Source organism: Tenrec ecaudatus, chromosome 1, assembly GCF_050624435.1.
Source record: "Tenrec ecaudatus isolate mTenEca1 chromosome 1, mTenEca1.hap1, whole genome shotgun sequence".
NCBI lineage: Eukaryota > Metazoa > Chordata > Mammalia > Afrosoricida > Tenrecidae > Tenrec > Tenrec ecaudatus.
In genome coordinates, this window is record NC_134530.1 from 163,576,732 (window position 1) to 163,602,990 (window position 26,259).

The 26,259-nt window shown below is 49.4% G+C and overlaps 3 protein-coding genes and 1 non-coding gene across 4 annotated transcripts in view; 3 read left to right on the forward strand and 1 right to left on the reverse strand.

Annotated features, from left to right (window-relative positions):
• The first annotated feature begins 3,251 nt into the window (after window positions 1-3,251).
• On the forward strand, window positions 3,252-5,111 carry SNAPIN (SNAP associated protein). The gene is made up of 4 exons (XM_075562356.1): window positions 3,252-3,440; window positions 3,693-3,739; window positions 4,002-4,120; window positions 4,531-5,111. The coding sequence occupies exons 1-4, from the start codon at window positions 3,298-3,300 to the stop codon at window positions 4,630-4,632; spliced, it is 411 nt and encodes a 136-aa protein (XP_075418471.1). The 5' UTR covers window positions 3,252-3,297; the 3' UTR covers window positions 4,633-5,111.
• Window positions 5,112-5,263: 152 nt separating this feature from the next.
• On the reverse strand, window positions 5,264-11,980 carry ILF2 (interleukin enhancer binding factor 2). The gene is made up of 14 exons (XM_075562342.1): window positions 11,850-11,980; window positions 11,170-11,229; window positions 10,557-10,599; window positions 10,024-10,128; window positions 9,281-9,358; window positions 8,862-8,964; window positions 8,032-8,097; window positions 7,649-7,765; window positions 7,335-7,413; window positions 7,086-7,173; window positions 6,247-6,308; window positions 6,052-6,166; window positions 5,852-5,942; window positions 5,264-5,742 (listed from the first exon to the last, which is right to left on the reverse strand). The coding sequence occupies exons 1-14, from the start codon at window positions 11,852-11,854 to the stop codon at window positions 5,582-5,584; spliced, it is 1,173 nt and encodes a 390-aa protein (XP_075418457.1). The 5' UTR covers window positions 11,855-11,980; the 3' UTR covers window positions 5,264-5,581.
• A 196-nt stretch (window positions 11,981-12,176) lies between these two features.
• On the forward strand, window positions 12,177-12,248 carry TRNAM-CAU (transfer RNA methionine (anticodon CAU)). The gene has a single exon. It is a non-coding gene; the product is annotated as a tRNA-Met (tRNA).
• Window positions 12,249-20,916: 8,668 nt separating this feature from the next.
• NPR1 (natriuretic peptide receptor 1) overlaps window positions 20,917-26,259 on the forward strand; it is a 17,613-nt gene continuing 12,270 nt past the window's right edge. The window contains exons 1-6 of the mRNA XM_075562369.1: window positions 20,917-21,892; window positions 22,992-23,191; window positions 23,614-23,727; window positions 24,745-24,880; window positions 25,240-25,331; window positions 25,972-26,107. Coding sequence (XP_075418484.1) covers window positions 21,181-21,892; window positions 22,992-23,191; window positions 23,614-23,727; window positions 24,745-24,880; window positions 25,240-25,331; window positions 25,972-26,107 — 1,390 coding nt within the window. The 5' untranslated portion in view covers window positions 20,917-21,180. The remainder of the gene's footprint in view (window positions 21,893-22,991; window positions 23,192-23,613; window positions 23,728-24,744; window positions 24,881-25,239; window positions 25,332-25,971; window positions 26,108-26,259) is intronic.

Below are 26,259 nucleotides of genomic sequence, written 5' to 3' on the forward strand. Positions count from 1 at the left end.
GAACTAGCCTTTGAAGTAGGATGACCAGATAAAATAGTCCCACTAAAAAAAAAATCTCCCACGTTGGTAGGCAGTTCAAATGCGACAGGTGTCCTGTGACTTCTGGTGTGCTTGTTTTGCTGTCTAAATCTGACAGACCCGTGGCCTGTGTGGGGGACAAAGAAAGCGATGATGTGGGATTTTGTCTCTAGTTTCTGGAAATAGCCCTGGAAATTCCTGAGCCACCAAGGGGCCTTTGTTTTCCAAATGACACAGGCAACACTGAATAGGTACAAAGGCACAAGGGGGCCTCAAAGATGGAATGCAAAATATAATAGAATTTTTTCCCACGAACTTTTTGAAGCCCCATCATAGAAAAAGCCCCCAAAACTACCCACCTGAGAGGCGCGAGGCACTCAAGCGCGCATAGCAATCCTGGTTGCACTGATAACCAACAGTGCATTAAGGTCCCAGGAGCCCTGATGGTGTGGTGGTTACGAGTTGGGCTGCTAGCCTGAAGGACAGCAGTTCAAAACCGCCAGCTCCTTCTCAGGAGAAAGGCACGTCTTTGTACTTCCATGAAGTGTGGCAGTCTGGAAAGCCACTGGAGCAGCTCTAGCCTGTCCTGTGGGGCTGCTGTGAGTTGAGACGGATTCAAGGGCAGCGAGTTTGGAGGGTCTTTTGGTTTGTGAAGGTCTCAGTCACTCATTCATGGAGCTTCCAAAGACTAAGGGATATGGAATTCTGGGCTCTCTCTCTGGAACTCCCTGGAATGGTGACGCTGCCCTGCCCGGGGAACCATGACAAGTCCTGTTTCCCTCTCCTCTGTGACCCAGCTCTTTCTGCTTATCAGCACGGGTCACTGTAAATACAGGTCACTTTAGGGAGTCCAAAGGAGGCAGAGAGCAGGAGCAGAGAGACTGGCGTTTGCTTATTTGTCAGGAGCTGAAATCTTAAATTGCAGAGACCCAACTTTGGGTAGTTCGGGTCAGAAAGAAAAACGCCATGTAGATCGATGTCAGAAATAATACCAGAGCAGGGCAATGAATGTACAAATGTGCTTTCCACAATTGATGTATGTATGGATTGTGATAAGAGTTGTATGAGCCGCTCATAAAATTATTTTTTTAATCTAAAAAAAAGACAATCTATAGAAAGGCAGTGTGACTTGTCTAAAGTATTACAGCTAATTTATGTGACAAGGGAATAAATGACTGAACAAACTTAACAAATAATAATACCAGAGCAGCCAAATGAAACCCACTGCTGTCGAGTGACTTGCAACTCTGAGTGGCCTTCTCAAGGGTCCCCGGCTGTAAACCGTCACAGAAACAGCCTGGCCCTTCTGGCCCTTGGTGGGTTTGAACCCAAGGCTGTTCTGGCAGTGCCACACAGAGAAGGGGGGAAATGGAGATACGGGTTACCTTAGGAAATGTCCTAGGGGAAAGAGAGACCCTTAATGTAAATGTATTTTGTAGAGACCCATTTACTAAATCTTAAAACAGGACAGAGATAAGGCAAATCATCCAGATGAGGGAAAGCGTCTGCAGGTGGCCATAATGGTCTCCAGAGATTTAGAGTTCCCCCCACGACTGCAACAGGACATGGAACACACATGAAACATCACAACCGGCGGCAGGTCAACTCACCACAGTTGCGGGGGAACTACAGAAGCAGGAAAGGGACTGGGATCCATGCACTGTTACCAATTAGAAAAATTGACAAGATTAATTAATCCAGAGCCTTTGCTTCCAGTATTATGCCTATGACCCTGGGGCCCTAATATCCCAATTTCCATCAAGGACTAGACTGCCCTCCATGGGCTGGCAAGGGGAATAGCAGCAAACTCACTGCCTGAGGGCAAGTGGAGACAAACTGGATTCAGGACTCCCACTGTAAACTATAGCCTTCCGCAAACCTAATGCTCAGAATGGAAGTTCTAATACAGAACTAGGTTTAAATAATCCGTTGTTAGTGTAGCCCTAACTCAGGGACTTCTTGTCCAGGCACTGAGCCACCCATCTCCAAGACTACTTCTCAGCAGAGGCCAGCTCCAGTTCTCCCTCGCCTGGGTAGACCTCAGGACCTTGTTGGTTTCTGTCCCTCTTCAACCTGGCCTTACTCTCCCTATGTCACGGCTTCCTCTTGGCAGGCGTGACTGGGAGACGGCTGCAGTCGACTTGCTGTTCCTTTTCTTGTTATCTAACTCCAAAGATGAATCTCTGGTTCCTCATAAGAGTTGTTTTTTACTTCTAATCAGAAGAGGAAAAGACGCAGGGGGAAAAGCACTACAAACAATAAGGTGAACAGAGCTAGTACATGTGTAGATGAATGGTCAGTGAGTCCCACTATTTTCTCGTAGCGATTCAAATGCGGTCCTCTTTATCCTTCGGATGAAGCTCAAGGCTGCCCGCTGCCCGTCTAGGGTCCATTTATCTCTACGGCTCCCTCTGCCCTCCTTAAGCATATCCGAAGACAAGTTATCTTTCCTCAGGGCCCAGAGAACTGCTGAGCCCCCTGACTATTCGCGGGTCTGAGGGATGAGGGCTGGGAGCTTCTTGGAAATTCAATAAGAGATGTAGCCTCTCTAGAAAGCTATAAGGTAAGAAACAAAACCAGGGACACTTCTTAAGGGAAGAAAAAAGAACATATGGAAACATGTAATCTCATGTAGTTTAGTGCCATTAAGAACAAACTTTGTTGCTCAAGTAGAAAATGTTTTGGAAATGAGGATGGCAACATTTGTACAAATATGCTTGATACAGTACAATTGATGTATGGAATGTTATAGGAGTTTAACAGCCCCCAATAAAATGACTTTTTAAAAATCTGAAAAAAAAGAATAAACTTTGTTTAGAAATATACATAAATTTTTTCATTTTAAAAACAATTACTATGTCTTTTTATTTAACTGTTGCTCGTTGATGGAAAGCCTTGGTTTTGATTTTAAGAAAATTTGTAAGATGAAAAATGAACTTTGAATATAATCTATTTTCTTCATTAAGTTAATGGGAGAAAGCTATGAACATCAAGGAGAGAAAAACAAACAAACCTACTCTCCCTTAAAAAAAAAATTTAAAAGGCACCTTCCCCAAGCTCCTGCAGGATGGAAAGTAGGATTGTCTAAGCCTACAGAAAACTACATCTTCCAGGAAACTCGAAAGCCCAGCCCGACTCGCGCCAGGGACTTCATTTCCCAGAAACCCCAGTGTCTGGATCAGAGACGGCATTTCCAGGACGCCCCCTAGCGGTGCACGTCGCCTGCGCTTCAGTTCCCGGCGGCCTTCGCGGCAGGTTCCGGGAATCAGGGAGTTCGTGATGGCTGGGGCTGGTTCCGCCGCTGTGTCCGGGGCCGGGACCCCGGTGGCGGGGCCTGCAGGCCGCGACCTCTTCGCCGAGGGGCTTCTCGAGTTTCTGCAACCCGCTGTGCAACAGCTCGACACCCACGTCCACGCAGTCAGGTGCCTGCGAGGGGGGGCGGGCCTCGCGCTGGCCTTGCAGGGGGCGGGGCCGAGAAAGGGCGGAGCCAAGATGGAGTCTAGCTGGCGTTCAGGTGGGAGCAAGAATCCATTTGGGAAATTGGGGCATGGCAGAACAGGCGGAAGGCCGCAGGTGCAAGTTATGGTGAAACTCGCTTCCCTCCTCACCTAATATAAATTAGTGACCCGGCTTCCTTAGTTACCTGACCGTGTGGGCCTCGTATCCCTTTGCAGAGAGAGTCAAGTAGAACTCCGGGAACAAATTGACAACCTGGCTACAGGTGAGTGACCATCTTCCTATACCCAGAAGCCTCCAGCATAATTTCAGGACATTTTGTTATGCCTTCCTGTGACCTGGGTTTTTGTCACTTGATTTCTGGCCACCAGAGCTGGCAATGGTATCAGACCTTCCAGGTAGGTCTCCCATAGGTGTCTAGTGGCCGTGTAGGTTGGTCCAAGTGTTGTCCATCCCATTGCGCATCTACTTCCCTCAAGGCCAGGCGAGGCCACTAGGTATTAGTTGAGCCTTACTTCCATCCCCAGAACTGTGCCGCATCAATGAGGACCAGAAGGTGGCCCTGGACCTCGATCCCTATGTAAAGAAGCTCCTTAATGCTCGGCGAAGAGTTGTCTTGGTCAACAACATTCTACAGAATGCTCAGGTAAAAGATTTCACCAACAGTGATTTTTATTTTTTCCGCTTTGTAAGTGTTCAAGTATTCGATTTAAGGGGTGGAGCCAAGTCCTCAAATCGTCATTAAAACGTAAATCTGGGGGGAAAGATTAACTAGTGTCAGCCGTAGTTTCCACTGCCATCGAGTTAATGCCGAGTCAGTGACCGCTGGTAGGTCTCCAAGACTATTTATGGACAAAGCCCAGTCTTTCTCCTGAGGAGCTGCTGGTGGTTTCAAACTGCAGACCATGCGGGTCGCAGCATTTTTCTTAATATCTAGTTGCTGCCTTTTATGTATCTTAGAACACCTGAGGTGAACTAAAAGCCGGAGATACTTGTCAACACCCAGATGGACAGCCACCTTTAAAGCTTTTCAGTTTCCCAATGTGTGTTTTATAGGAGAGGCTGCGGCGGCTAAACCACAGTGTTGCCAAGGAAACAGCCCGGAGGAGAGCGATGCTGGACTCAGGAGTTTATCCTCCTGGCTCCCCAAGCAAGTAACAAGCCAGAAGATGGACCACAGAATATTACAAGTACTGTTGTCCCCCAACCACCTTGAGAATTCTCCAGCAGACACTTAACCCCTCCTTGCAGACCTCGGGAGTACAGTCTTCGGTTTTACTTGAAGCGCTTAAATCTGACCCACTGATGGGAGGCCAAGAAACCAACGGTTCTGGACTCAGGATTCCAAAGGATTTAAGGCTATTATGGCTCTCGCTTCCACGAATGAGCTGAGGCTGTTTATTTAAGTGTACACTCAAGGCCCACCTCCTTCCCCTTCCTTCACCTAGTTAACCATGTGCTGATGTGGGGCCTGGACAGCATATCCCCTACCTGACGTTCCTTGGTTTACACTGAGGACTGGGCAAGGGCAGGCAAAGTCACGAGGACTGATGCCTATGCTGATGACTGCACTGGCTTAACAGCGTTGCTATAATCCCCCAATAAATGCTTCCATTATATTCCATTGGTACATGGAACAGCTTCTAAGCATCATTTGTACTTTAATGCAGATGGCTTCCATTGATTTCTTGGTGTTTACAATTTAAAACCTATGTATCATTTTCAATGAAAAGAGCAAAAACAAAAAGCTAGAAATTGTCAACAACCAAAGAAGAGCAAGACCAAGAGCCCTACTGCAAAGTGTTTTAATAGTTATTTTTTAAAAAGAATGAAAGAAAAATGGCATGAACAGTTCACAATATCTGAACAATAAAGTACTGGATGAACAGTTTGCAAGGGGTTTTCAAATTCGGGAGAGCTGCTATCCTGCTTCCCGGCAGAAGGGGCAGCAGTCACATAGAAGACTGGCAGCGCAGTTAACAGAACCCCCGCAGGGTGACACTTCCTCCTTACTTGTCTCCCTCCCCTAGCCTACAGAAGCGTCATAATGCCTCCGCCCAGCAGCAGTGCCCGCAGGCTCCACATGGTCTCCTGAGTCACAGGGCGCTCACTCCTGCGTCTCCATGCTTTCCTCCTCCTCTCCCGGAGGCGGTTCTTCTGTGTTCTCCTCCTCCTCCTCTCCCTCCTTTTTCTCTGGCGGCTTCTCATAAGCTTTCTCTGAGGGTGTCACGATCACTCCATCCCAGGTAGATATTTCAGAAGCAAGATCTAGAAAGTGATTTCAGACAAGTAGCCCAGTATTCGAGCCATGATTGACACGAATTAGGAAGAAGTCTGTCAATGTACAGTTTTGTACACCAAGACGGAGAGTACTCACAGCTGACGTCGCCTTCCTGGCCCAGGATCTTCCTGAAGCCTCCGTGTGAGAGGATTCTGACCAGAGTCTGCGCTGTGTAGCACACCATATCCTGGAAGGAGCCAAAGCGGGGGTAAATTCACAGATGAAAACAACTCTAATGACTCCAGGACCTCAGGTTCCTAACGTCTCCCAGAATTACCGAGTCGCTGTCTCAATACCTGCTGTTCCAGGGTCATGACGGTGTGGACCCTGAAGTTGCCACTCTCACAGGGGTCAGTGATACCCACTGAACCTGGCAGGAATAATCCTGCAGCCAGAATCTGTAAGCAACGCCTAAGAGGTAATGGGGGAAAGGGGATATCAATAAAGGCCAAAACAACTGGCCAGCAGCCCAAACCCAGAGCTGCCCGTACCTGTAGGCCACGTTGAGGGCCAAAGGCTGTCTGGTGGGGTTATTCATCACAGCATAGTGCCCCTGCAAAACAGCACAGGTTTGCGAGCAAATAGGCACGTCTGTCTTCAGACTAAAACTTTAATCACAAGAAAAACTGCTCATTTGAAACGTCCAGTTGGTTACAAATGTCTTGCCTATGGACAACACCTACTCGCCGTCCCCTGCACAGCTTCACAAAACTTCTGTCCTAGTGGACAGAGCTCAACGCAGTCAGACGGGAACGCTCATGAGTCAGGTCCTTCAACAAGGTCAACAAGGAGAAGTCAGCATTCTAAGTGCTAAAATGGGAAACTTGGAAGAAGCATCCCAAGCCCATTGAGGAGTGTAATGAAGGAGACTGGACTAATGACAGTGGAGAGCTACATACATTCAAAGTGGCAGGGTTGGCCACCACCTTTGAAGGCCCACTGTAATGTCCCGTGAACCTGCCTGCACTTTGAAATGGCTGAACCAAACCTTCCTTGCCACAAAGGCATCAACCGGTTCAATCACCTTCACTTGCGGCACTTAAGTCCCTCAAAGGGCCGACGCCTCTTTTCTAAAGCAAGCACTGATTTGGAACAGACGTAGTTCCTAGTGAGCTGCAGATGCTAAACGAAAAGACAGGAAAGGAGCCTTCTGTCGCTAAGTGCCCGGTCCCATCCTCCCAGACCTAGTGAAGTGGCAAACTCAGAGTGGTTGTTGGGTTCCTCGTCCACCAATGAGATGCCTGTAAGCTGTAACCAAATTTCATATTCTGAAGGGTTCGCAGCTATTATCACACAAGGATCGTCGAGAACTCTCAACTACCCTTCTTACCAGGAGGTCGAGAATCCACGGTGTGAGGGGCTCAAAGCCCGGAAAACGAATCCGCAAGTCTTTCAGCAGCCTAATGAGAACTTTTACTCTGAAGACAAAAGAAACCCAGAGATTAGAACTACACTTTTGTCTAAATTTGCTTATTTTGAGACTGGGGAGGGGGTGGGAATGACCTAAATCTAGCGACTGCAGCTAAAATCGCTATCAGGAAATAAGAGGGTATCGTAGGTTTGCTAAGGAGGGACTCACGTGGACTGAGAAGCATTTTCCTCAAACCAGCGAGCATGCCGGATAGCTGCCAAGGCGCTCTGCAGAACTTTGATGTCCACTGGAAGACAAGCCAAAGCCCGCAGCCCCTCAGCCAGCCAGTCGCCACCGCCACTGCCAGCCGCTCCCACTCCCACAACCCAGGACACCTGTGCCAACAGCCACTACGGCAATGCTCCGTATGGCCAATCGCCGTGGGAAACCGCCAAGTTCAGGGTAAATTCAAGTCAAAGGTTCATATGGAACAGCATTTCCCATCTCCCACAGGTGACCCAGCAATGGAGAAAGGGACTAACAGTGGAGTTCTGGGTCCAGTTTTCGGAGATTGGGGGGCACTGTTGTAATGAGGATCTTCACTGTGGCATCAGAAGAACTGATTTCAAAGCCAGTTTCATTGGTCAGCATGGTCAAAACTGAAAGAAAAAACACACAACTATTTCCATTCAATGACCAGAAGAGGAGGAGGCAAACTGTTGATTTTAAGATAGCAACAAAAGGTCAGAATACAGTTTAGATGAGAGATCGACTGGCTATTGAACCCCTGAGGGCCTTGGTAATACATTTCCAACATCAAACTCTGCTACTTTTCTAGACAGTCTGACCCACTTTTGTTTAAAGCACATTTAATTACACTGATTTCTATGGCCTCTAAAACAGCCCATTAGCAGCAAACTCAAACCTTCAGAAGGATCCTGTGCTCTTAGGCTTTCCACAACTTTGTTCCCGAGGGCCGCAACAGCTTCCACTAGACGAGAAAAGGAAAATAAGTAATGTGATAATCTGATGACGTGTTTTGATGTGCATGTTTTCACCACCACAGTTTAAATTTTCAAAAAGCTCCAGATGTTCTCAGCATCTCTAAGCTACTTTGCACACTTTGAAACAGGAGAAACTGGCACAGAAATCAGAGCGCTCGGTGAACAGAATACTTCCTAAACTCTCTTCCTGTGACAGGATTCTCATCAATTGTAACATTACCAAAAACTAAGCCAAACTCACTGCCATCAAGTGATTCCAACTCACAGCACCTCTACAGGTTGAAAGCCTCATCTTTCTCCAGTGAAATAAGTGGCTGGTGGTTTCCAACTGCTGACCTTGCAGTTAGCAGCCCAAGTATTAGCGACCTCTTGGGGACCAATAATGCTGTGTTGTGGGCAGGGTCATCCTGCACTCTGGAAGATGCTAAGCAGCACCCCTGGCTCCACTCACTCGATGCTAGTAGCAAACAACAGTCTTCCCCTTAGTTGTGGAAACTAACAATGTCCCCAGGTCAAATTACCCAGGGGAACAAAAGTCACCCCAGTTAAGAAGTACTATCCTACAGTTCCTGTAGGACACTGGCCATCCAGTCTCCATACCCACTCCAGTTTACCCCCTATCACCCTAACAACACGTGGAAAACCCCAGTTCCCAGTTGTCTTGCACAAACCCTTTCTCACAAGAAGTCCAGGTTTTGAAGATTACTTTGCCCCAAACCAAACAGTGTACTCCGCCTTCCGGGGCACTCACGTGTTGGCAGAATCTTCAGGATGACCACCAAGTCAGCCACATTGTGTCCCGTCGTCATAGTTCCCTTCTTATAGGACCCCACTTGTCGGACTTCTTCAATTTGCTGTTGGAAAAGGGATTGCAGAAGAAAACAGGCTGCCTAGTTCTTTTTGGAACTCTATTACAATATAGCTTCTTCATTACCCCAAATTGGATGTAACAGGTCAAATCTTATCCCAAAAACCACATGAAAGACTGCCATGTCATGGTTAGCTGATAGCAGAAAGAGACCCCAAGATCCCTATTATACAGGAATACACTGCACTTCCCATTATAGGCTTGGATTTAGAGAAAGGCAACTGGGAACTCAGATACAACCCAAGGAAAAGTCCACCATGCCAAGCCTGCCCTTACCTAGACCTGAGTCAACAAACACTCACCACTTCAAATGTCCCTGGGGCCACAATCAAATTGTCAATCACATTGTTAATTTTTGTCACCAGAGAAAGGATAGAAGCCTGGGGGACAGAAAAAAAAAAGACATGAAGCAAGAAAAGACAGTTTCTCAGTTTTGAGTATTTTCCCTAATGCCTTCTAGACAAGCCTAGTCAGTACCAACTTATAGGCTTTAAAAACCATTTGACCCTGCTACCCTTGAATACAAGAGAGATGAGGCTGCCTACTAAAGTCGCAGACACTCACGAGGGCAGTTCTACCGTCCCAATGGTTCAGAATCAACTCAGTGGCACTGGATCTTTGCTTTTGGCCTTGAATATGCCAGAACAAATTTTGAACCAACAGAATCCCCCATTAAAATTCTGACTGGGGGTGGGGGATACGTAGAGGGGGGATGAGGACCTGATATCAAGGGTTTAAGTGGTGAGCAAATATTTTGAGAATGATGATGGCAACGAATGTACAAATGTGCTTGACACAATTGATGTATGTATGGATTGTGCTAAGAGTTATATGAGCCCCCAATAAGATGTTTTTTAAAAATCTGACTGCATATGTAAATGGTACACACACACCCCTACATATTTATATTTACTCGTTTATCTGGCGCCCACGTAAGAAATAAGGAGAACAATGTGAAGTCCTCTGCAGCGTTTCAATGTCAGCTCAGATTACGTTACCTTGCGGACAGCTATTCAGGAGTCCAACCTTCTTAGGTAACCCTCACCTGTTCAGCAGAATTGGGAGCAAGCTCTTGATTCCTCTTCAGCAAGGCCTCACTGAAGGATGTTTCATCAGGTGCTGGCTTGACTCGGGGAAAGGCCATCTCACACTGAACCAGAAATACACAACCACCACATGTAACATGTAACAAAACTGGAAGCTAGGAAAGACTTTCCAGTACTACAACCGAAAAAAAATTAAAAATAGAAAAGTACACTTTTCCGCTTGTCTACTACAGACAAGGATGCAAACTAGAAGGGTCAGCCATAATTTAAGCTTGAGCCATCTTAATGTTAAGATACGCCAAGAATAAAATTACCAACAAAAAAAGATAAATCATATTAATACTCAAAGTCAGCCAAATTGTCTCCTCACTCCTGACATGTTTTGTAAGTAAAGCAAAACACAAAACCCCATTTTCATTCGCAAATGCCTTTTCCTCCTCTGAGCCGTTTGACTGAGCAAAGGCGATGGTTAGCTGTTTCTACAACCACAGGTAACAGTGAGCAAGAACCACACACAACACAAAGTACTCACCAAATAGAAATCAAACGGGATATGAGGCACAAAGGGTCTGAACCTAAAACAAGAACAGCCCAAATCATTCACATATAAATCAAATGAGACTAAGTGAAACTTAATCAAAGCCAAAGCCTGGTTTTCTAGCACTTTTGGGAAGCTGAAATCAAGAGATGTATGCATTCTTAGCCCCTCAGAGCACACTGAGCTTCCCAAATTAAAACTTTTGAGATAAAAAAAAAAGGTGGCTCAAAGTTATGATGACCTAATTGTATACTGCACCCCAACCTTTCCCTCAACTACTGACAATTGGTTCGGATCAGATACCGTGATGATGATGCGCTATAGAACCTCGGGGTGCCCCCAGGATTCCACTGTCCTCCAAGGCAGAATCAACTCGATGGCATTGAGTTTTGGAGCAATATGGAAAACGGGTGTGTTCTCACAATCAATGACAATCTCTTGGGGGTGGGGGTATTCTTGTTAGGAGAGTGGGGTCAGACTCAACATTTAGCAGAATAGTACTACTAACTCACAGCTGGATCCACAAAAGCAGGTAGCCATTCACTGCTATCTAGATGCATGACACAGCCACAAAGCAAGGCAGAGATGTTTAAAATCCAGCACTCACCCTCCTCCTGGGCCGCCTCGGGAACCAAAGCGCCCGCCCCGACCACGTCCTCTGTCACCCCTAGAAAGGCGTAAAAGGGTTCGATTTTACTTGGACTTCAGTCCAGGAATCTCCATCCTATCAGCCTACCTCCATCACGCTGAGCCTCCGTGGGTACCCGAGGGACCCCGCCCGATCCACTTCTCCCCAATCCAAAGGTAACCTGGCTCCTCCCCCACGACCTGTTCATGTGGATAACTGAATGACAACACGCACACCCCACCTGGTGACAATGACGGGGCCCCAACACCCTGAGTCCCTATGGAAAAGGCACTCTGATCGCTGGGACGCCTCAAAGCCAACCCTTCTGCGGCCAAGGAGGCTGCTCACTCCGCCCCATTAGCGTCCCAGCCCTTTTACTGAGCCCGTGTCCCGGAGTGGCATGCACATGAATGCGGCGCGGTCCAGCGCCTCCGTGCAAACGGGGATACTGCTCCCCGGGGCCAGAGCACGCCCCGTAGGCTAAGCCCCGGAGGGACCGAGCCGCCCAACTCGCCTTCGCACTCCCGGGCCCGTGGGGCTGAAGTCCTCCCGGGGCTGAAGCCCTCAGCTTCGAGACTAGCCTGCAAACACGGAGCCCGCCCCATCCTCCGGATCCCGACCGAACACACGCCACACTCCCGCAGCGCCCTGGCCCGTACCTCATGGCGCCCCAAGTCCCGAACAATGGAGGCTCCGCCAACCGCCCCTTCCTCAGCGGTGCAAACCAGCGGGAGGCAGCGGGCCGGCGTGTCCCAACAAAACCCGATGTGATTGGTTGCCGCCATACGCCCTCGCTCCGGCCTATTGGTTTGTTCCGGCAAATCGGGCTACGAACCAATGAAGACGCGGCTACTGCATCGGGAACCAGCCAATAAGAATAGGTTTGACAGCAAGGACAATTTGAGCATCAGACGCCAGAAAGCGTGGGACGAGTCACTCCCTCTGGAACAGCATCTATAGAGTTTTGAGAAGGTAGTCTACCAGATAGCAGAGTGGCGCAGCGGAAGCGTGCTGGGCCCATAACCCAGAGGTCGATGGATCGAAACCATCCTCTGCTATCAAGATGTTTTGGTGGTTTTTTTCCCTAATAAAGGAATACACGTAATTTAAATTTTCAAATAGGCGTCATCTCTATTTCTTTTTATTAAAAAAAAACATTTTATTAGGGATTCATACAACTCCTATCACAATCCATACATACATCAATTGTGTAAAGCATTCTTTGCCCTCATCATCTTCAAAGCATTTGCTCTCCACTTAAGCCCTTTGCATCAAGTTCTCTTTTTGCCCCTCCTTCCCCGCTCCGCCCTCCCTCATGAGCCCTTGATAATCTATAAATTATTATTTTGTCATATCTTGCCCTGTCTCCCTTCACCCACTTTTCTGTTGTCCGTTCCCCAGGGAGGTCACATGTAATCGGTTCCCTCTTTCCAACCCACTCACCCTCTACGCCCCCAGTATCGCCCCTCACACCCCTGGTCCTGAAGGGATCCTCATTTTTATTTCTTTAGTAGATATAAACAACATATTTCTAAAATTTCTTTCCACAAAAGTTCAGCATTCTTTTCATTTAATCATTTTATTCAGGGTTCGTACAACTCATCACAATCCGTGCACCCGTCAGTTCGGTACAGCACATTTGTAAGGAGGTTGTCATCATTTTGGAAACATTTTCTTTCTATTGGAGCCCTTGGTATCAGCTCCTGATTTTTTCCTTCCCTTCCCCATCCCTCCCTCAAACCTTCAGCATTGGGAGCGGGCCTCCGCGCGGACCAGAGCCGCGGGCCCTTTGGGCAGGGCTCGCAGGGAGCACCCAGCCCTCGGCGTCTGGGTGCCGCCTAGGGGGGCTGCAAAGGTGCGCGAGAGGGACTGCTGAGAGACGGTGACCGCCGGGCGGGGGACTCCGCCCCAAATAGAACCGCCTCTGGAAAGAGGATTTGAACGTCTGCAGAGACGAGGGCAATCGCAAGCACAAAGCAGCCGGTTAATCCTTACGCCCAGGTTCGCTCGCTTCTCTGCGCTTCACAAATTCTTCGGAAGATTGCATTCTTCAACCAGAATTCATCCACAATATAGGCGGATTTTCTGTGTTGTTTTGCCCTTAAAGTTCTTCCCGATCAAAACAGAAAAAAGTTCTTCCCGATCAAAACAGAAAAAAGTTCTTCCCGATTTTGCCTTCTTTTGCTTGGAAACTTCCATCCACCCCTACTCCTTCCTTGTCCCCACCCTCGCCCTCGTCGATCTGAAGTTTCTTTTTTTCCCCCTACTGTTTAAATGGTTACCCTACAAATTACAACATGTGTATGTTACTTAGCAAAGCCTGCGCTATGTGATTCTTTTTCCTCCTCATGGAAAATGCAGCCATAATTTAATTCTATTTACCACCACCACTGATTTACATATAGGGAAATACACGGGACGAAAGTGCACAGCGCTATTAATTTTGAGCAATAGATTATGTCCGTGCAACCACTACCCAGTCTGAGAGAAAGAACCTTCTCATCGCCTCCAGAAATGGCTTCCTATCTCTTGGCCCTGCCCCGAGAGGCAATCACTATTCTGATTTCTATTTGTACAGATTCGTTTTAGCATTATATTCTAGGTGCACTTTCATGCCTGGCCTCGTGGGATTCTCCCAGTTTTGCACTTATCCGCAATGTGTTCTTTCAGTTCTAAGTAGCATCCCATTGTATAACTGTATCAAACTTTGTTTCTCCACAACCCAGAGGGGAGGGCAGAAAGAGGAAGAAAATGTTCCAGAGTTGACTGTGGTGATGATTCAAATAAACTTGTTTGAATTTTTTTTTAAAGAGAAAGTTTTCCAGTATCAGCAACCCTCACTGTTTGTGTAAACAGGTGCATAGTGTCCAGTCACTTGGGAGTTTAATCTGAACAAGTCAATAATTCACGTATTGCAGTTGGTAGCCAGCCTGTACTGGGGTAATTTCCTTTTCTCAATGGTGTTTTACGTTTTATACCATTAGCTAAATTATTGACACTATTAATAGAATTATTTTATGTCCCAGGGAGATGACTGAAAGTGTCCTTTATCATAAACTGATAAGTGAATCAGAGGCATATGTAAACAGACATGAGTGGATTTTGGACTCACCCTTAATGCTAGCCCCAATCTGCGAACAATTCGTTCTTATGACACGGCCCTGCTTGATGCTCACCCTCCTGCAGAGATCACTGAAGATATAGGTGCTCCAGCACAGTGTGCTGAAGAAACCAGATGGTGCCAGCTATCAGAAGACTTCAGGGATCTGCATTCTTAAAGGCTGGTCTTCAAACGAGCAGCGAAGTGACAATTAACCACATCCACATGGAAGCACACCAGCCTGTCCCTGTGTGATCCAAGCATTATAAAAAACGAGATCCAATTCCAAAGGAAGGAATGGCACCAGAGCTTAAACTGTGGACACTGCTCAGTTTGCAGAAAGTTGTGGCTGAAAGTGGAAGCCCACAATCCATTTGCAGGGTCCCCACATGGATGAAGCCCCCGTGAACCCACCCTGCCCACGGTCCAGGGGTGTGAATGGCATTGCTGTCAGGCAGAGCATTATAAAGTCCATCATGACAGGTGTGGGTAGGTTAAAATGTAGTGCTTTCTCATTTGATCTCCCCTTTGACTCATTTTAAAGTGCTTTCTGTTTTTTTTTTAAAGTAAATGTGTGGGTTGGTCTCAATTACCATCAACTTAATAAATAAATATGAAAGTATTTTCAGAATTCAAACATATCATTCAAATTCTATACACTGACACCTACCCAATAAATGAATGCATATGACCACACACACACACTTTTATAAAACATCGTTTTATTAAAAATAAAGAAGTGAAAGGAAATACATGTGAATTAAGCCTCTGAAGAATTTCCTCTGAGCATAGAGCAGGGGTGTGACTAGCTCTGCTTTCATGCAGAGTGCACTGGAAAGTGGATTCGTGCACATGCAGCCGGGTTAAAATTTAACACCTTTTTGGTCACTTTTGGACCATTGTTAAATGTGTTCTAGTTTTAAACATTTTTTGCTTTATTTTTTAAACATTTTATTAGGGGCTCATACAACTCATCACAATCCATACATATACATACATCAATTGTATAAAGCACATCTGTACATTCTTTGCCCTCATCATTTTCTTTTTTTTCTCTCTTTTCTTTTTGCTTTATTTTTAACTGAGATTTTTCTCCATTTTACTTTGTTATTGTTGTTGATTGTTGGTGGTGTTTTGTTTTGTTTGGGGTGTGTTTTTCTGTATATGACATCCATGAAATTAGGGAAATTCATAGAGACAGTAATTTGATTCATGGTTTCCTGGGAGTATGGTAAGGGAAGTTGGGGGGGAAATGTAGAGCTAATAACAATAATGAGTAAAAGAAAGAATAAAATGTTCTAAAATTAATTTGTGGTGATGATTGTGCAACTCTTTTTAATATGATTGAATTCCTGAAATATACAATGTGTGAATTATTGTGTTAGATCAGGTTGACTAGAGAAACAAATCCAGAGACACTCACATGAGTGTAGGAGAGAGCGTCATATGAAAGAGCAATTGTATATTAAGAAAACATCCCAGCCCAGTTCAGATCAAGTCCGTAAGTCCGACATTAGCCCATATGTCGGATACTAGTCTACAAATCCTTCAGACTCCCACAGACATGCAATGATGCTGAATGCAGGAAGACCACATGCTGCTGGGTTAAAAGTCTTGTGGTTCCAGTGGCTGTAGAAGCATCTCAGGGCTGACATGGGTCTCCACGTGGCTCCTTCAGCTCTCCAAGTGTGGTTCTTCAACAGGAACATGAAGCGGAGCGTGTGGCCCACCTCCAGGGAGAAAGAGAGGAAGTTCCCAGAATCCTTATAAGAAGGCCACGCCCACAGGGAGGCTTCATCAGACTGTCACATGATTGACAGGCTAGACTCCACCTCTGCACTTATTTATAAAGTTGACATAAAATTATGTAACTACCACAATTATATATAAAATAAAATTATAAAAAGAAGCAAAGGTGCTTTTTAAAAGTGTCTGATTAGGAACATAGTACAGAACACATTCTCCTTTCCGGTCCAATGTAAAAATGTTGTTAAGCATGTTTATCTGAGGGGAGGTTGCACCTTCCCCAAGACATACATGTCCCCCTTCCCGGATTTTGACTTCAATTTCCAATAATTTTTGCTTATCTGCTGACTTAGGGTGACCTTAGCACAACATCGTAACTACTGCATGATCTTCTCCCTCCCCACATTTTGCACCCCACCCAACTACATTGAAAAACTGATCCCAGCTGACATCTCTTCTGTCAAAATGGTTTTTATGATGTACTTGTAAAGAGGGTGATATGGTTCATGACGCTCACATTGCTTTAGAGACTGGGTTAAAAGATTATATAACCGACACCTGCCTTTATCTTGGCGTTCATTCTTACAATAGTGGACTCAACACAATATTTGTCTTTTTGTGTTTGACTAACTTCACTCAGCATAATGGTTTCCGGGTCCCTACATGTCATGAGGTGTTTCTCTCTGGTTTTGCGGGATGGTATTCCATGATGAGGACGCTCCAGAGTTTCTTTATCCACTCGGCAGCTGATGGGCATTTGGGCTGTTTCCAGCCTCCTGCTATTGTGACCTGGGAAAGCAAAACCTGTTAGTGTTCTGGCTCTTCTTTCTTTGGGGATAAATGCCCAGCCAAGGTATTGCTGGGTTGTATGGTTATGGTATGTCTCCTCTACTTCTCTGTCAGGTTGTCATACTCTGGTGGCTTCTGTGCTGTCGTGCTACTGGAAGCAATGTCACTAGTTAGTTCAAATGCCAAAAGGCTCATCCAAATTGCGCAAGTTTCGATGAAACTTCCATCTGAAAGAACAGACTATGAAGAAGGAGCCCGCTGCCCACTTCAGAGAAGGTAACCATTTACATATAGCACAGAAGATAGTCCGATACTGAAGGACCGGGGAACGGAAGCAGAGCGTTGTCAGAGACAGTGCCAGAGGACGGGCCGCTCGGGTCACAAGTATTAGAAAGGCGACTGCGGGGGGGGGGGGGGGGGGGGTGTACTGCTTTCTCAGAGCAATGAGGACGTGAATGGAGGCGTAAGCCTCTGGGATCTTCATCTGCTAATGCAGCACAACTCAGACTGAGAAGAAACAGCCACCAAAACTTTACTGATTACCAGAACTTGAAATGTGGGGAGTATGAACCTAGGAAAATTGAAAATGAAATGGAATGCACAATGACCAATATCCAGGGTGTTAATGAGCTGAAATGGACTGGTATTTGCCATTTTTAATCAGAAAATCACAATGTTTCCTGTGCTGGGAACGAACATCAGAATCAAAGGGAATCGTGCGCACTCAGTGTCAGAAAGGACATTGCCAAGTCTATCCTGGAGAACAATGCTGTCTGTGATGGGAGTATGTCTCTCCGCTTTCAGGGAATTCCAACCCAAACGCCTATTATTCAGCAAACAGATTGACTAAGCACGGTGAAATTTTACAACCCTGACGCAGTTGGTCTTCCCTTGTTCACCTCAGACAACTGCCCCTTGGTCCGTGTACAGATTCCACATGAACACAATGGCGTGCTCTGGAATGCCCGTCCTTCTCAAGGCTGTCCATGGTTTGTTATGCACCACCCAGTCGAAGGCCTTTGCAGAGCCAATAAAACACAAGTGAGCATCTGTGGTATTTTCCGCTTTCAGCCAAGATCATCTGATGTCAACAATGACAGCCCTTCAGTCCACAGTCTCCTCAGAGCCCAGCAGCATGAGTTTCTGGCAGCTTCTTGTCGATGGACGGCTGCAACCGATGTTGAATGATCTTCAGCAAAACTTTATTTGCATGTGATGCTAATGCTATCGGGTGATCATTTACTCCTTCTGTTGGGTCACTTTTCCCTGGAATGGGTACAGAAATGGGCCTCTTCCAGTCAGTCGGTCAGCTAGCTGACTTCCAGATCTCTTGACATAGACTAATGAGCCCTCCGGTGTGGCATTGGCGTGTTGAAACATTTCCATTGGTGTTCCATGAATTCCTGGAGCCTGCTTCTTCACTGGTGCCTCCGTGCTGCTTGGACTTCTTCCTTCAGGGCCTCGGGTCTTGAGCACATGCCAGGGATGTCCCCTAGTTCTTTTTCGTACAGTGATTCTGTTCTATCTTCACGTTCGATTGATGTTTCCTACATCTTTCAATCTTGCAACTAGCAGCTTGAATTTTTCTTTGGCTCTTTCAGCTTGATCTATGGGGAGTAGTCTTCCTTTTGGTTTTTTAGCTCTAAGTCTTCCCACATTTCCTTTCAATAATTTACTGCACCTTCTCAAGCTGCCCTTTGGCATTTTCGGTTCAGCTCTTTCACGTCACCATTTCTTCCATTTTCTTCAGTTGTCCTGCAGTCAAGTGCACGTTTCAGTCTCTCGTGACATCCACTTTGGTGTTTTCTGTCTCTTCCCCCCGCCCTTTCTTGTCTTTTCAATGAACTTTTTCTTTTTTTCATGAAGTGTTCTTGATGTCATCCCACAGCTTGTCAGGTTTTCTGTCCTTAGTGTTCAGTGAGTCAAATCTGTCCTTGAAATTCAGGTGGTCTGTTCCACCGTCAGCCTCATTTTGGCTGAAGATGGTGAGCGTCCTCATCTCCCCTTCCCACAGATGCAGTCCATCTGGTTTCTGTGCGCCCGTCTGGCACAGTCCGCGTGTTTATGTTGTTTAGACTGCTGAAGAAAAGGTACTTGCGATGAAGAATTCGCTGGTCTTGCAAAATGCTTTCACCAAGGTCTTATTTTCCAACTATGATGCCTTCCTCTTTGTTTCCAACTTTCACATTCCAATCACCACCAATTACCAATGCATTGCATGATTGGTCAATTTCAAACTGAAGAAGTTAGTTGGTCTGTAATTTTGAATAATACGATGTCACAATCGTTAGCCTATTTCACGAAAGCTTTCATGATCTGCCTTCAGCAAGAGCTTCCTCCCCCTCAGTCTTTCTCACATGCACCTTCTGCCCTAAATCAGACCGAGGACCGCTGCTACCGTGACCAGCAGGCACTTCCAGTGCGTGATGCAGTCAGGGCTTTGCTGAACAAGACCCATCCAAAGGGGTGAAGAGAGCATTCATTCCAGCTGATGGTACATGGCAGGACGCAAGACCTAGATTGACTGCCCTCGTTGCAATGTTTCAAGAAAGGCCAGAAATCAATATATTCATGTACCAGCTGATTTTTTTAATGTGGGAAATTATACGAAGCATGTTTGCCCTTTGAATTTGGCTTGTGGGCCACCATTTGCAATTTTTGCTTTAGACTATAAGAATATTCAAAATTCTCCTAACATCCTATAAATGAGGGGGGGGGCGTTCAGTGTTCTTCCTTCTTTGCTAAGAAGACCTTTCTTAGGCTTCGGTCCTTGCTGAGTCCCCCAGTGCAGGCAGAATTCATAGCGTACACCCTGGGGCCTTAACCATGTATCCATCTCTCTTCTGTAAGGCTTAACCGCATTCTGTTATGCTGTTGGTCCCAAATAGAATTCTTCAAAGTCACAGGCTGTACGCACTCCTATCTAAACTAGCATCCCCTAGGCGGGGGCTTAAGCCCCCTAACTAGAGTCTTAACGCATCGTAGAACCTCCGGAAATGGCTTGCCTAACGGCTGAAGTTGGCCCATCTTCGGTCCGCAGAGGCGCAGGTTAGGGGCGCGATCCCGTCCGTGACGCCCGCTGGCCATTAGAGGGCAGGCTGATTCCACAGAGATCTGGGCCACAGGCCTAACAGCGCGGTGTTCCAAAACCTTCTCCCCAATTTACACCTCCACAGGTCTTTTCCAACACCACCGCTCCCCGCGGCTGCAGAGCCCATTTTAGCGACGCTCTGACGACACAAGGCAAACACACTCCCGCTTTGCCGGAGGAGCCCTAGGGTCGCACCTTCCCACCCACCCAAGAACCAACTTCCGTCGACCTTTGGGGAACTAAAGGGTTAACTCCGTGCACCCCCTGGGTGCGTGCTCTCCTCGAAGGCACCGAGTCTGCGAGGCAATGGGGAGCAAAGAGGGGTGGCGTCCTCGGTAACCTGGGCTCTGGGCTTACCTTCTTCTTTAACGACCTTTCCAGAAACCTCGCACCCTCCCGCCCCGCCCCCAGACACACAGGCACACAATCGCACCTCTTCCGGCCAGGACCCCGAACTAGGGCGTCGTTCCCTCTTCGCCACACGGTGCCAGGTGGGAGCGGAGCGATCAGGTGCGGCGCCGGGGTCCTCGTCCTTCCAGCTCACGGCGGAGCCCTTTCTGCGGACGCTCCTTTCTGCAGAGGACAACGCGGGGCCACCGAGGAGCCCAAGGAGGGTCCGAGGAACCAGCGCGCGGGCAGCCCGAGGCTCCGAAGCGGAGAGGAAGGAGTTAACGATCCAGGCTGGGCTCTTGGGTCACCGAGTCTGGGTGGGGAAGCGCCGGGGAGGGAGGGTTGGGAGCTTGGCTTGGGTCCTCCTCGGTCCCCCCCACCCCACCCCGCCCCAGCCGGAGACTTGGGCCGAACGGACGCCCCTCCTGGCACACCCGCGGGGGCCGGCGGCACGCGCGCACACAGACACTCACGCTCCTGCCCCGTCCTTCCGCACGCTCTCTCCAATCTCTCTCTCCTCTCTCTCTCTCTCTCTCTCTCTCTCTCTCTCTCTCTCTCTCTCTCTCTCTCTCTCTCTCTCTCTCTCTCTCTCTCTCTCACACACACACACACACACACACACGCACAGGGGCTCACACTCGGACCACCTGTTCCCCGTCGCCCTCCGCGCGCCCCTCGGTGGTGCGCCCAGCCCAGGACAGCAGCGCCCCCCGCGCGCCCCCCGCGCCGCTGGCCTGACTGTCGCCGAGAGCGCAGGCGGCAGACCCCGAGCTGAGCTCCCCCCGCTGGGACGCGCCGGGAGCCGTCGCCACGCCGGAGGGGACCGAGGAACCCATGGCCCGAGCGCTCGCCCGCCGCGGTGCCCACTGAGGCCATGCCCGGCTGCGGGCGCCCCGTGGGCGCCCCTCTGCTCCTTGTCCTGCTGCTGCCGCCCCTGCTGCTGCTCCGGGGCACCCACGCGGGGGACCTGACGGTGGCCGTGGTGCTGCCGCTGGCCAACACCTCGTACCCGTGGTCGTGGGCTCGCGTGGGGCCGGCCGTGGAGCTGGCGCTGGCCCGGGTGGCGTCGCGGCCGGACTGGCTGCCGGGCTGGACGGTCCGCACGGTGCTGGGCAGCAGCGAGAACGCGCGGGGCGCCTGCTCGGACACCGCCGCGCCCCTGGCCGCCGTGGACCTCAAGTGGGAGCACAGCCCCGCCGTCTTCCTGGGCCCGGGCTGCGTGTACGCGGCCGCGCCGGTGGGGCGCTTCACGGCGCACTGGCGGGTGCCGCTGCTGACCGCGGGCGCGGCCGCGCTGGGCTTCGGCGCCAAGGACGAGTTCGCGCTGACCACCCGCGCGGGGCCCAGCCACGCCAAGCTGGGCGACTTCGTGGCGGCGCTGCACCGACGGCTGGGCTGGGAACGCCAGGCGCTCGTGCTCTACGCCTACCAGCCGGGCGACGACCAGCCGTGCTTCTTCGTGGTGGAGGGCCTGTACATGCGGGTCCGCCAGCGCCTCAACATCACCGTGGACCACCTGGAGTTCGCCGAGGGCGACCGCGACCACTACGCCGCGCTGCTGCGCACAGTGCGGCGCAAAGGCAGAGGTGCGTGGCCGCCACACCCAGCTGCCCCCGCTCGCTCGGCCTGGCCGGCAGAGGCCTCCGGGTGGCTGGTTCTTTATTCTTGTCCCAGGCTCCCTCGACCTTTCACCCTTCACTCCTCTCGCTCCAACAACTCCTCCCGTTTCTGCTTCTCCCACTTCTGCCCCACTGGCTTCCCTGGACTTAACCCATTGCTGTGGAATGCATTCGGACTCAGGGGGGGGGCATGCGTTACAGAGCCGAACGCGAGCTTTCTTGGCTAGCTAGACACCTATCTACCCCTAGATTGTGGACTTACCTCTTTCTGTAGCGTGGCAACATTTTCCATCAATGACTATACTTTAAAATCTGCTATCTGGTCATTTATTCAGGCCTGGCATCACTAATTTGAGGGGCAAGGGGAAAGTACCCGCGGGTGTGATGGTGAGAGTAAGTGCCAGCTTGTCTGGGCCTCGTTTCTCAGTGAGGTGGCCCTTAGGTCCGTTCTGCGATCTGATGTGATGGTCCTCCATTTTGGCATAACCACCGGCTGTTTGACTAATCAGGTCGGTAAGTGAGGAGTGGGTGGTAACCTTTGATGGAAGCGGATCACCAGGCCTTTCCAGCGTGGGTAGGTTCCAGCTGCCGGTCTGTAGGTTGGTAGCTGAGTTAGCAGAGGGGGGCAATGCTGTGCACATAGCCCTGTCACTGCAGACGCCCCTGGTTTGTCATGCCGCTTGCTTTTCTTCACCACCTTACCCCTTCCTCTTCTCATTGCTCCCTGGACACCTCCTTCTAGTCCTCTTCCAGCAGACTCCTCCTCTCCCTCCCCCTCTCTTCCCCCACCCCCACCTCCATCTCCACCGCTCCCACCTCTCCCTCACTCTCTGATCTTTCCACCCTTCTACCTTCTCCACCTCTTGACTTCATTGTTCTGCTATATCTGCAAGTGAGCCCAGAGGTGGCTCATGCCCACCACAGGGAGTCATTCCCCCAGGGCCTCTAGCGTCCCCATCTCTGAGCTGCCTTCTCCTAGGTGGCCCACTGTTCCGACCTGGTATCTTCCTTGTCCCTCTCCCCACGAATCCGGGTTTCTCCCACCTGACGTCTCCTTCTCCCACAGTCATCTACATCTGCAGCTCTCCAGATATCTTCAGGACCCTAATGCTCCTGGCCCTGGAAGCCGGCCTGAGTGGGGGGGACTACGTGTTCTTCCACTTGGACCTCTTTGGACGAAGCCTGCAAGGCGCACAGAGCCCTGCTCTCCAGAGGCCCTGGGAGAGAGGGGATGGGCAGGATGACAGCGCCCAGCAGGCCTTTCAGGTGAGACCCAGGTTGGGGGACTCTGGGGTGGTGACATGTCATCTCCAGACACTGGGTCCTTCAGTGTCTGAAGGGAATCCAAGAAAAAAGTCTCTTAATGTTCACAGAGAACTAAAAGATGGAGTCCAGGGATCTGGAGTGAGGAGGCTACAGAGGGCTGGTGTGGGGTAAAATTGAGCACCAAGAGGCTCAAGAAAAGATAGGAAAATGGGCTTGACCTGGTTGGGCATCAAAATCCGGCAGGCTTGGATAAGTCTTGGAGAAGCCATCCCGTCGGATCTCTTGCTTTTTGGTGGGGGGGGGCATCACAGGAGTCCGTTTGACCTTGAGCTAAGCAGCGATGCAACTTAAGCAGGTGGGACCCCAGGTTGCTAGGAAGGCAAGAGTCTACCAGCTCGCCTCTCTCCACTGACTTTCCTCAGGCTGCCAAGATCATCACTTACAAAGTGCCGCATAATCCTGAGTACCTAGGATTCTTGAAGCAGCTAAAACACTTGGCCCATGAGCAGTTCAACTTCACCATGGAAGATGGCCTGGTAAGAGGGGGTCTTCTGCCCCTAGACCCTCCTTCATGGACCTCCAACCTCCACTCCATGGCTTCCTGCTGTCCTTTCTGCCACCTCACTATTCCTAGGTCTCCCCTCCGCCCCTCCCCCTCCCCCTTGTTCATTCCCCAGGTGACTTGTTCTACCTCCCTGAAACTCCACTCAGCATCAGGAAGGTGGGGAGCCTCCTTAGAAGTCAAGGTGTCTTAGAAGTAATAAAACCTCTTTCATATGAGGCTTCTATTTATTTATTTTATAATCATTTTATTGGGGGCTTGTACAGCTCTTATCACAATCCATAAATCCATCCATCGTGTCAAGCACATTTGTACATCCATTGCAATCATTTTTTAAAAATTTCCTTCTACTTGAGCCTTTGGTATCAGCTCATTTTCCCCCTCACCCCCTCCCTCCCTCATGAACCCTTAATAATTTATACATTTTTTTCATGTCTTACACTGTCTCCCTTCACCCACTTTTCTGTTGTCCGATGCCCTAGGAGGGGGTTATATGTTGATCATTGTGATCAGTTCCCCCTTTCTACCCAACCTTCCCCTTCCCCTCCTGGTATCGCTACTCATTATTGGTCCTGAGGGGTTTATCTGTCCTGGATTCCCTGTGTTTCCAGCTCTTATGTGTACCTGTGTACATGCTCTGGTTTAGCTGGATTTGTAAGGTAGAATTGGGGTCATGATAGTGGGGAAGGAAGCATTAAAGAACTAGAGGAAAGTTGTGTGTCAGTGCTACACTGCACCCTGACTGGCTCGTCTCTTCCTTGTGATCCTTCTGGGAGGGGATGTCCAATTGTCTACAGGTAGGTTTGAGTCTCCACTCTGCCCTCCCTCTCAGTTGCATTGATAGGATTTTTTTTTTTTTTGGACAAGGCTTTTACTTAAGCCCAGGCTCTTCGGCATCCCCAGTGCCTCCGTTCCCCTTGCCCCAGGACTCTGCTTCGGCCCTGTGTCCATCGTTCATCCTGAACCCAGCCAAGCTCGCTTTGCCCTTCAGGTGAACATCATCCCGGCATCCTTCCACGACGGGCTCCTGCTCTATGTCCAGGCAGTCACAGAGACTCTGGCGCACGGGGGGACTGTCACTGATGGCGAGGACATCACGCGGAGGATGTGGAACCGAAGCTTCCAAGGTCAGAGCCTGGAAATGGGTTCCCTAGGGAGGGCAGTGCACAGGCACTCACCCACACCAGTCTCCTCCCCTCTCCTGCCACTCAGAGACCCTCCACAGCATCCTTCAGGCCCTCGTTTCTGGTCTGGGGAGAGCCAAGCTGGACATTCTCTGGTGCGCTCCACCCCAACCATTTCTACTGCCGGAACAGCGGTCTCTGATTATTCTGCAGTGCATACATCCGAGTGTGTGGAGGATCAGAGAGAGGCCCGGGGTTAGAGACTGAGGGCATGGTCTTCTCAGTACTCAGCCTCTCTGCCGTGGGAGAATGTTAGTTATCCCCTTCTCGTCCCCCAGTGACATCTTGTCCCATGTCCCCAGGCGTGACGGGATACCTGAAAATTGACAGCAACGGAGATCGGGAGACCGACTTCTCCCTCTGGGATGTGGATCCTGATACTGGCATCTTCAGGGTATGTTTGAGCCCTTCAAAGATAGTGCCAACTTAGAACGGCAGCCCATCCTCCTTACCAGGTACTAGGGTATCTGTTAATGCCAGAGTCACCTTGGGAGAGCCTTGGATTAAAGCAGATGCAGCTATAGGTTGCGGGACCAATCAGAATGGCAGGCACTCATAGGCCCTACCCTGAGGAGGAGAACCTCCCCCCCCCCGCCCCCGCCCTCTGGAAGCTCCCTGTCTCATAAGATCACAGGACACCCTGCCAACAGAGCCAGGCAGAGTCTGCCAGCACAACTAGAACAGGCAAGTACCAAGGGCCAGGTCACCCAAGGAAGGCTTCCAACAGGAGGGGCCATGGATTAGGCCAGGCCTGGGACTGTGGACTTGAGGAAGACAGGGTCCTTCCCTGCTTTCTAATTGCTTCAACCAAGGTGATAACCACCTTGAGCGGAGGGATGGCGTTGTGTTTCCAACACCTTTAGAAGTTTCCCAGTTTTTACGCGTTAATCACCTGGGGCACCAGTACGAGACCTCTCTGCTTAGTGAACAGTGGGCAGCCCCGACAGAGGTTCTTGAAGCAGAGTTGGGGAATGGGCACAGGAGTCCTCACCCAGGTCTTTGCCCGCCCACCACTCGGGCGGGCTCCCTTATAGGTTGTATTGAACTACAATGGGACCTCCCAGGATCTGGTGGCCATGCCAGGGCTCAAACTGAACTGGCCCCTGGGGTACCCTCCTCCCGACATCCCCAAATGCGGCTTTGACAATGAGGATCCTGCCTGCAACCAAGGTGACCACCCCAGTGTCTCCATGGCTGCATTCTACAGATGCAGCATTCCCCTCTCCCCTCCCACCCCTTCAAAATCCCAAGCTCAATGCCATCGAGTTGATTCTGTCTTACAGACCTAATTTCTAAGACTGTCATTATGGGAGCAGAAAGCC

What these genes read in the sequence shown, in the direction of transcription:
- SNAPIN (XM_075562356.1), top strand. Translation starts at nt 3,298, where the DNA reads ATGGCTGGGGCTGGTTCCGCCGCTGTGTCCGGGGCCGGGACCCCGGTG. An exon ending in AATTGACAACCTGGCTACAG is followed by an intron (nt 3,740 to 4,001) that starts GTGAGTGACCAT and finishes TTCCATCCCCAG; the next exon opens with AACTGTGCCGCATCAATGAG. An exon ending in ACATTCTACAGAATGCTCAG is followed by an intron (nt 4,121 to 4,530) that starts GTAAAAGATTTC and finishes TGTGTTTTATAG; the next exon opens with GAGAGGCTGCGGCGGCTAAA.
- ILF2 (XM_075562342.1), bottom strand. An exon ending in CCTGAAGATTCTGCCAACAC is followed by an intron (nt 8,098 to 8,861) that starts GTGAGTGCCCCG and finishes TTTCTCGTCTAG; the next exon opens with TGGAAGCTGTTGCGGCCCTC. An exon ending in AGCACAGGATCCTTCTGAAG is followed by an intron (nt 7,766 to 8,031) that starts GTTTGAGTTTGC and finishes TTTTTCTTTCAG; the next exon opens with TTTTGACCATGCTGACCAAT.